A 10,531-nucleotide genomic window follows, 5' to 3' on the forward strand; every position below is an offset into this window, starting at 1 on the left:
GGGACGGCAGCGTGCGCCGAGGGGAGCTCTTTCTCCCAGTTATATTGTGGAAAGAGCAGGTGCTGCCTCAATTATCATACAGCTGAGAGCACAAAGAACAAACGTATTCCTCCCTCACACATAATGACAGCCACGCGAACGGCACACACCAGCCCACTTCTGCTGCCCAGTTAGACAGTGTAAAGGGAAAAGTCTATACTAATACAAATTTAACAAATCACAAAACCTTTACACGATTCTAAAAAGTCCGCATCCCTTGGCTGGCAGAAAGTATTTGTACAGCTGAAGTTATGGGAACTTTCGGTCCTTGCGTTGATCTTGGTGTGTTTTTGCTGTGTTGGTGGGGGAGGTCGGGTCCTTACATTACTTTATCTTCTTCAAATACCAAAAAGTGGGGCGGACGAATCTTAAAAATATCACACAAAAGCAGGGAAATTAGGTCGGTGATTTAATTTAGATAAGACTCCGTAAGAGCACTCTTGTTTATTAATATGAATGGCTACAAATTATTTGATTTTAAGGGCGATTGCAGTAGCCTGGAGGAGTATGTATTTTAACATACAGCCTAGATGAAACCGTAAGTTCTTTTCTTTTTTTTTAAATTGGAAATAATTTGACTTGTGTCCGAACCTTCGAGTCAGAGATGTTACGGATTCTTGCGGGTAAAATTTGCTGGAATGCAAAAGAGAATGTTTTGTTTTGTGCAGTGGGGAAGGGTTGCACATTTTACAGCTCAGTGACCATTTGGCGATCTTTGGGGAATGGGGGGAGAAAGTGTCCCTTTGTGACAGCTCGAGCCAGATTGGGGGGTGGCTCATTTACATATCATTACCTAGCAGGCAGCAGTCTCTATATAAGCGGCGGCAGGCGGACGGGAACATTAACACACGCACAGATTCATGTCCAGTGAAAATCTACCAAGAAGGCAGTGAGGAAATATTTTGGATCAGTGGCATCTTTGATTTTAACTTCCCAGAGGGAAAATAATCAACACAAGAAACTCCCCAAACTGAATGTCCTCATCTTTGCAGCTCCAAATCAGAAACGATGTCGATCGACAATATTTGATTACAGAATTGGAATACCATTTGGCAAGAAATTTCTAACTCGTTGTAGACCTTCATCTGGGAACCTTGCTTTTTTCCGTTTGCCGAACTTTGGGGATTACACTGAATTATTCGTCTGTCAATAACGGGAACTGTGTGGCTCATGCGAAGACCTAACGAGAAAACTGATGAGTGCGGGAGAAGTTTCCCTTTAGTCTCAATGAACACTAACTGAGAAAGGAAAGATCTGAAGTGGGAGATTTCTGAAGGACATTAGCTGAGTAGGGACAAAAGTTTCCCTTGCTCTAAGACTTTTACTTATTTATTGAAGATTGTTTAAACCAAAATGGGACGTCACTTGCTCATGATTGCTTCTATATTATATGTAATGATGTACCAGGTAATACAATGCCCCGTTTTTTAAATGGTTATTATTGTAGATTGCTTGATGTATAGATGTTAGCTACTGCACTGACTACAGCTATAGCATGTTAAACTCAACTGTATGCCAGCATTTTAGATAGCCTAACCATCAAGTCAAACATGTACGTCCTATTTCAACAGGGATTTTGCTCTGGTGTTTTCGAGCTGAAGCTGCAGGAGTTCCTTAACAAGAAAGGGGTTATGGGCAATGCGAACTGCTGCAGAGGAGGAGCGACGTCTGCAATCCAGCAGTGTGAATGTAAAACATTTTTCCGAATCTGCTTGAAGCATTACCAAGCTAACGTGTCTCCTGAGCCACCCTGTACATACGGCGGCACGGTGACCCCAGTCCTGGGGTCCAATTCATTTCAGGTTCCTGAAACAACGTCGGATAACTTTTTCACCAACCCAATACGGTTCACTTTCGGATTCACATGGCCTGTGAGTAGCCTACTATTGTACTGAAGTTCACTGATACGGTATCCACGTTACTGTTTTAAGTAAAACATGTTAATTATAAAGGACATCACTAAGTCTTGCAATTAGGTAACGCGCCTTGGGTAAAACCTTGGAAAATAACCGAAGTCTGATTTAAACGTTAACAATAAATGTTATTTATCAGTGTGGGAAACTTCACATCCTCGGAATTGGTAGGCCTATATAATTTCCAGCTCAGCGCGAAATTCCGAAACGTTTCATTTTACAGCAGTATGCAAGTGTGAAACTACAGAAATTAACCGTGAAGGCTGATGACAACAGACCTCCATTAATCAATGCCACGACTGCCTACATATGGCAAGACACTAAAACATAGATTTGAACAACCTTTAAAGAATGTTGGGTGATTTTATATCTTGTTTTATCAATTGCACATCAGAGTCATGTTTATTGAACCCATTTATTTAACCCAGGATTTTTCTTGTCCCAACAGGGGACATTCTCGCTGATAATTGAAGCCCTTCACACTGATTCCACAGATGATCTTTCAACAGGTATGGGACAAATCTAAAATAGCCAAGATTAACATGATTTAATGTCTGCTTAATTATAGCCTACATTAACGTAATTACACTTTGATTATATTTCCAGTTTTTATGAAATTAGTGTTATTTGATAGTTAATGCGGGGGATTTATGTTCTCATTTTAGAAAACCCTGAACGTCTGATCAGTCGTATGACGACCCAGAGACACCTCACTGTAGGGGAAGAGTGGTCCCAGGATCTTCATACGGGAGGGAGAACTGAACTGAAATACTCGTACCGCTTTGTCTGTGATGAACACTACTACGGCGATGGTTGCTCTGTGTTCTGCCGTCCACGAGACGATGCCTTCGGTCACTTCACCTGTGGAGAGCGTGGCGAGATTGTTTGTAATTCAGGATGGAAAGGACAATACTGCACAGACCGTAAGTAAATGCAACTATCCCTTTCTGTGCAGTCTATGTTTTTGTTTAGATTGACATTTGTGTATACAATAGTCTAGAGTAGACATAGTTCAGTTTAAATAGTCTAAAATCACATAAAGTGGTTAACCTTATGGAAACCGAAACTCTGTTGCTACAGCCAACTTTATTCCCCCGCCCCCTTCACTAACTGATTTATTCAAATATAGAAAGTTTTCTGAATAATCACACGTGTGCCATAGATTAAATGCAGTATCTGATTGGCTGCTTTGGACTGTGCTTGTTGCTGATTGGCTTTACTGGGTAAGGTATTGTTGGAAGCAGGCAGCTGCTGAGTGAGAGTAGACAATGGAGCAGCTGTCCTGCACTGCCACCATACACACCAGCTGTCCACTCTTATCTGCACAAACTCAGGGATACTAAGGGGAGGAGTTGTGTGCACAGACTGAAAAAAGACTTCTGACCCACAGTGAGGGGAAAATGGGCTTTTGTATGTGACTCTTTTGTCTGTGTGCAACTGCATTAAGCTGAAAGTTCTTCCCTGGTGATAAGGGGAGCATATTTTCTTGGTTGGCTAATGGGGCTACCAGCGCCTGGAAATAAATTAGCTAGGATTTACTGATAAGGCTCCATTGAAAGCAAATATAAACAAGGAGAAACATACATTCGAGTGTTTTTCATCTCCGTGGTTCTCATACATGTGTTGTATTCTTTCAGCGATCTGTCTTCCTGGTTGTGATGAGGAGCATGGGTTTTGTGACAAACCTGGCGAGTGCAAGTAAGTCTGGCCACTATTCAATGGGTTGGCTCAATGGAGTACAACTTCCCATTGACTCTCTGTTGCACAAAAAGGATGAACGACAGCATTACTTTTTGTCAAGCCAGCTTTCCAACCACAATAAAATCCCACAGCAATAAAGGCTGTGTTGTGATATCTTGAATTTGATTAGTTTTAAGAAACTATACAGTGTAACTGATGCACATAGCCACATAATCTTGTGAGTGTGTTTAGGTTTGAAACAGTTGAAAGGTCTTCTGAGTCTGATATATTTGTAACTTGTCCAATTTTATTACTTCACAGATGCAGAGTTGGTTTCCGAGGACGTTACTGCGATGATTGCATCCGATACCCTGGCTGCTTGCATGGTACCTGTCAACAGCCCTGGCAGTGTAACTGTCAAGAGGGTTGGGGTGGCCTCTTCTGCAACCAGGGTGAGTCCTGATTGGTTCCTGCCACCAATTCATGCTTAATCGACCTTAAGGTTGATGACAACAAGTGATTTAAATGACCATTGGTATCATGTCTTACTGCAGAAATGTCTGATCGTTAAAAGAAAAAAAAATTGAAATTTCAGAGCAACCTAGCTGCTTGTGTTAGCCATGGACAGGGTGACTGTACTTGTGTCATTCGGCATAGTGTTACAGGGGACTGACTCCCATGCACAATTGTATGTTTCAGATCTCAATTACTGTACACACCATAAGCCCTGCATGAATGGAGCCACTTGTACCAATACTGGTCAGGGGAGCTACACCTGCTCCTGCAAGCCTGGCTTCACAGGGGCCAGCTGCGAGATTGAGGTCAACGAATGCTCCGACAGCCCCTGCAGGAATGGAGGAAGCTGCACTGTAAGTCACTTAAGTTTTGTTTCCTTTCTCCATTACAGATATTAGAGAAAATAAAAATTATTGAAACCCCAAATTGAAACGCAAAAAGGTTTTCTCATGCTTCTTTATTCCACAATATTGTGCTGAACACCCTTCTATATTGCCATATTATGTATTGTATAATGACACATAACAGTTGCACAAGCTACAGATCAAGCAAATTTTGTGTTCTATCATTGCGGTTTGATATTGGTATTGAGTATGGTATCCCTTACAAAAAAATCACATGAGAAATTTGCCTTTTCTCTTCTGAAAATCACAATTTCACAAGTGAATTTAACATTTTCACATGTGAATGAAAATCTCCACTTGTGAAAAGAAAGTAGGTTACATTAATCATTATTATCTTCACATTTTCATATATGAAAACAAAACATGTCAATTGAAATAGCATATATTGTCTTTTTCTGATGTCATCTTATACGTGGGATTATTTTTGTAGTACCCATTTGTACTGTTGGGTGTTCACGTGTGATTTTTGAACATGTGACTTTGGTATAGAATAGTGTATTTAGTATAGAAGGTCTATGGTATAGAATATATGTTTATTTTAAAATGGATCAAGTGCAAAATGTGTTTTTCTTTGAAAAAGCTGCTGGTTGCAGCAAGAAATAAATAAAAAATGTTGGAGTCAAATGTATTAATTTTCTTTTTGAAAATCGCATGCTCAGAATAAATCAATCAGATCTTATTGCATACATGCTGTAGTTTAATGACTGTCCTCAAACCTACTTTTGTGGATAGTTGTAGGGTTGTTTTTTTGGGTTCTTGGTGTGCTAAATGTGTTCTGTTCTCTGTTCTGATAGGATTTGGAGAACACCTACATATGTGCCTGCCCCCCTGGTTTCTATGGAAAAAACTGTGAGCTAAGCGCTATGTCATGCGCTGATGGGCCATGCTTCAATGGTGGACGATGTGCCGATAATCCTGATGGGGGGTACTACTGCCAGTGCCCAATGGGTTATGCTGGCTTCAACTGCGAGAAGAAGATCGATCACTGCACCTCAAGCCCATGCTCCAACGGTAAGGGTGAAAATATAACTATTTTCTAAATCAGTCATAGAATGCTTCAGCACACCATGTGATGTGAAGAGCAGATTGCCATTATATCTTGCTTCCTTTCTATTCAGGTGCCCAGTGTCTGGATCTCGTCAACTCGTACATGTGCCAGTGCCCTGAAGGATTCTCTGGACTGCACTGTGAAGACAACCTGGATGAATGTTCTGTCTACCCCTGCCAGAATGGGGGCACATGCCAGGATGGGATAAACGACTATACCTGCACCTGCCCCCCAGGGTACATCGGCAAGAACTGCAGCATGCCCATCAGCAAGTGTGAACACAACCCGTGTCACAATGGGGCCACCTGTCACGAGAGGGACGGCCGCTATGTCTGTGCGTGCATCCCTGGTTACGGGGGCCGCAACTGCCAGTTTTTGCTGCCAGAGCAGTCCATGGGCCAGCCAGTCTTCAGCGACCCTGACAAAAAGTACCTGGAGGGCGGCAAAAGCACATTCCCCTGGTTGGCCGTGTGTTCCGGGATCATTCTGGTGCTGCTGCTGCTGGCGGGATGCGCGGTTCTGATGGTATGCTTCCGGGTGAAGGTGCAACGTGGGAGCCGGGCAGCCGATAGCCAGAGTGAGAGTGAGACCATGAATAACCTTGCCAACAACTGCCACCGGGAGAAGGATACCTCAGTCAGTGTAATCGGGGGTGCCCCTGTCAAGAACATCAACAAAAAGGTGGACTTCCACAGTGACAACGACGGCAGTGAGAAGAATGGTTATAAAGCCCGCTACCCGCCAGTGGATTATAATCTTGTGCATGAGCTGAAGCACGAGGACTCGCCGAAAGAGGAGCAGGAGAGGGGCAAGTCCAAATGTGGAGAAAATGGTGACGAAGCAACGTCCGAAGATGTAGACTGTGAGCTTGAAGACAAACGCAAAAGTCTGAAGAGGTAAATTCCAGTTCTGAGCACCCATAGACCTCCAGACATTGTCTTGCTTAATTTTTTCATTTTGCTCACTTACAGAGAGTGATCTGAGACTACCAGAAAGCTGATTCATTGTCTTTTTTCTTCTCTTTACAGCGATGACACAGAAAAGAAACGTCCAGAGTTAATGTGCAAGGACACAAAGTACCAGTCCGTGTATGTCATATCTGATGAGAAAGACGAATGTATAATTGCAACTGAGGTGAGTTGAGTAAATGTCCTCTGTGACATCTCTTTAACCCTTCAAGGTATATGCTCACAAATATGTGATTGACATGTTCTAAACTGAACATTCTAATGCTGATGTAACAATCACTACTGCTAATTGAACAGCAACTTAAAAATTTGAAAAAACTTTCCAAAAGACCTACTCTTCAAACTTTTTTCAATCAACGAAATAAAAGAAATAACCTATTCCTGAACTAAGCATCTCACCCCCATTTCTCACACAGGTGTAACGTACCACTACAAAGCTGTTGCTCGTTTGCTCTACGGGAGGTTTTACTCCGTTGAATGCTGCTCAAACCAGAGGGAAGGTTTCCTTCGTGTGGCTGCTGCTGTGGGACTAGGACTTTGAAACTGATATTCAGAATGAGCTGGTTCTCTCCTGAAGTAAGCACAGTGACTGACTGCATCAAACAGTGGATGTTGGGCCATACTGGCCCCACTCTCTCAAGGTTATATCCCAGGAACGTGGTCTTGTTGCACTGCCTGTGAGGACGGTTTACCTCATTGCACTATGGACAGTTGCTTTTAAAAGAGAATATGTATTTAACACACAAAATATGACTTGATCACTGTGTAATAGAGGTCTGCACTGTCTGAAGTGCACATTTCAAAGCCCTCTGAACCAAATCTGTGAGGTTTGCAGGTTTGAAGATGGAAATAAGGCCCTCAAAAAGTCTGTTCAAGAACAAATACTTTTTTAAGTTGTAATTTTTTATCTAATTTAATTTGTTTTGTTTGTTGATTAATGTATTTTTTGTGGAGTTAAATTTCATAATTTAAATTCATTTTTTGCAAATATGTACAAAGGCACTTCGGGTCAATGTGACTTTTTCAACAGATGTATTTAAGAAGGGTTGTACAGAATGTTATTGGAATTGTTTTAATACTGTTTTGTTAATGAATGAGATAGTTAAAATATTTTTCCAAATAAATAATATTCCTGGCAAATCTGGACTATTGTATCTTATCTTACAAGTTTTTTTATAAGCAAAGGCTTGTGCCAACAATACATAATTTTGTGTTGAAATAGATTTTCCATTTACCGTTAAATATGACATGGTATAACTCCCAGCCTATTAAAGCAATTATCTCTCTGTGTTATTCACTTAATGAGAAAAAAAAAAGTTTTAATGCCAGCGGTTCCTCTCCATAATCACAAATTACACTTCCAATGAACTAGTAATGGACTTGTTTAAAATGTAAAATGATAATTTTGACCAAACTTTTGATTTAGTCCAAACAAATTTTGTACTGTTCAGAAGTGAAATGCCCCAAACATGAAACAGTATAAACGGCAAATTTGAGCACAGGTCCAGTTTATTACTCTGGTAAAACTACATGAGAGATTATAATTACCATCATACCATGGAACCTAGTATTACCACAAAACCAGTTAAAACAACACTTGATCTTGGCATCTACTGAAATATATTTGATTTCGCCTTTATGTCTGCTGTCAAAAAAGCAACTACTATTCAAATGAAGTAAATAAAACTTCAGTAACTGAGTGAATAAGTAAGCCACCCATATATTTTTTTTGTATATTATAAAAATGAGCGTAAAATATGTTCCATTTAAATAGTTATTAATATAGCCTTTTAAAGGCAGACTATTCAGGAAAATATGTTAAAATAACCATGCTAAGTCATATCTATGATGTACTGGCAATCTATGTCTTTACTTAGTTTCACAAATTTGTGGACCTTTTACCTGTATTTGTTATTCTAAAATGTCTTTAGGATGTTTCTGGTTGTGGTGCTCTTTTCTGTGTGGGGAGGGGTGGGCGTGGCTGCAGAGCCTGTGTTTTGGGATTAGATTCCAGAAGTGTTTGTTGCTTGTTAGCTGCTGCAATGATGGATGCTAAGAAGCCTCGATACAGCAAAGCAAAATGAAAAGCTGACAGGTTCAATAACTAGAGTCAAGAACTTCATGAAAAAGTCATTAACTTTACAAGTCTATACGGTAGTGATGATGTACCTATGACCTGCTAATATTACGTATTCCACTAATGATTCCATCCCAATTCAAAATGTCCAGAATAGCTAAATATCAAATGAGGAAAAACCCAAAATAGCTGCACTATGGAGTAGCTACCACGTGATGGTCTCACATGCTAAGGGGTGCACTCAGTGTGAAGATTGTTATAATACTGCCTAATTATTATTACCATCTATATGGAATCATCATGTTGCCAAAAATGCTATTTTCAATATATCTTACCACCTCACCTCTTTGCATAAAGTTTTCCTTGTGGCGCTCGAGAGTGCATCCTCAATGGAGGTGTGGGTGGAGTTGAGGATGGAGGAGGAGACTTCTTTGACTACAAACACAGAGTCTAGAAGGGCAGCAAACAACCTAAATAGTATGCATTTAAATAATGGTGGTAAATTTAACTGCACTAAATAAAGAGCTCCAACAATTTCTTACAATAGTGAACCTTGAAGGTATGGATCAACAGAAGGCCTTCAAAATAAATCAGTAACATGCAGAAATATCTTGTCTCAAACTAAATTACAATTTTTTTATGTCCAAAACAGTAGTGGAATAATGCTATCTTTATATTCAGTGCACTTGGATGGAAACGACTGCCCATGTAGTTGTTGCCTCAGCTCCTGCTCCTGTGATGAATTGGTACAGCTGGAAACCCCCTCTGATTAATACACTCACATGCAGCTGTCCAAATGATGACTATTAGGGAAAAAACCATACAAGTGTGGAGTGAGGAACTTGTGGATGAATCAAAGGAAATGAAAAACCAATACAATGACAAGTGGTTGATATGGTGCTTCAGTTTAATGACACATTTGCTCATGCATTCATTTCACTTTACAGGAATTATGATGGTACAAGTGGGGTTATTTCTGTTGAACTCTCACTTAGATTTGCTCATTTATATATGCCATCATTCTTGTCAAAGCATTCTAACTTATGTAGAGTATTGATGTGTGACTGCATTAATGTAATCAAAAGCTTATTTTACCAACATTCTTTAAACTACTCATTAAGCGGATGTGTCACACCATTTATTTTATTCCTGTAAGTCAAGGAATATTCTTCAAAAGATAAGCACATTTAATTTTAATGCTGCCCACCAGTCTCAGTTTGACCAGACAAATTGACAAGGTTTGGTACCCAAGGTCTTCACCAATACCACAGACTATCAATATCTAAGGTGAATAAATGAAGTTACTCTCAAGATTGTTTAGGGTTTTCCAGAATGAATGAGGAATGGTGACATACAGTGGGCTCCAGAATTATTGGCACCCTTAATAAAAATGAAGAAAAATGGCTGCATATAAAAAATGACACAGATAATAATCTATATGTTATGTTCAAACATATGGGAAAACTATATACTTTTTTTTAAATACATTTACTCTCATACTTCAATATTTTTTTCTGAAAACCATAGGTGCCATAATTATTGGCACCCCTAACAGTTATTGTAAGTAAAATCAAACAAAATGAAATTGGCAATACAATTTTACTTAATTTAGTTAATCTCAGTCTAAAGGAACTATATTGTGTCATTCCATCACTTCCTCTTTCACTAGAGAATAAAAATGAAGTAACAAGCATACAAAATCCCTTTGTCATCCATCAGCATGGGAAAAGCCAAATAACTGTCAATTCAGAAGAGACCGATGGTAATTTACCATCACAAGTCTGGTACTGGGTACAAAAAAAGACATAAACGGTTAAACATATCACTTAGCACTGTAAGGGCAATAATAAAAAGGTGTAAAACATATGGAATAGTTGTAAATTTGC

General features: G+C 39.8%; 1 protein-coding gene across 2 annotated transcripts; it reads left to right on the forward strand.

Annotated features, from left to right (window-relative positions):
• Positions 1-869: 869 nt before the first annotated feature.
• On the forward strand, positions 870-7,708 carry LOC135247720 (delta-like protein D). Of its 2 annotated transcripts, XM_064321496.1 has the most exons (11): positions 870-1,446; positions 1,611-1,910; positions 2,401-2,461; positions 2,618-2,875; positions 3,590-3,650; positions 3,954-4,084; positions 4,332-4,501; positions 5,347-5,563; positions 5,671-6,496; positions 6,629-6,734; positions 6,985-7,708. In XM_064321496.1, exons 1-11 carry the CDS (start codon positions 1,393-1,395, stop codon positions 6,988-6,990), a joined length of 2,190 nt encoding a protein of 729 aa, XP_064177566.1. In that variant the 5' UTR covers positions 870-1,392; the 3' UTR covers positions 6,991-7,708. The 2 variants fall into 2 exon arrangements, with proteins under 2 accessions (XP_064177566.1, XP_064177565.1); XM_064321495.1 differs by lacking the exon at positions 6,985-7,708 and having other exon boundaries at positions 6,629-6,743.
• Positions 7,709-10,531: the final 2,823 nt, after the last annotated feature.

Source organism: Anguilla rostrata, chromosome 2 (genome assembly GCF_018555375.3).
Source record: "Anguilla rostrata isolate EN2019 chromosome 2, ASM1855537v3, whole genome shotgun sequence".
In the NCBI taxonomy this organism is placed as follows: domain Eukaryota; kingdom Metazoa; phylum Chordata; class Actinopteri; order Anguilliformes; family Anguillidae; genus Anguilla; species Anguilla rostrata.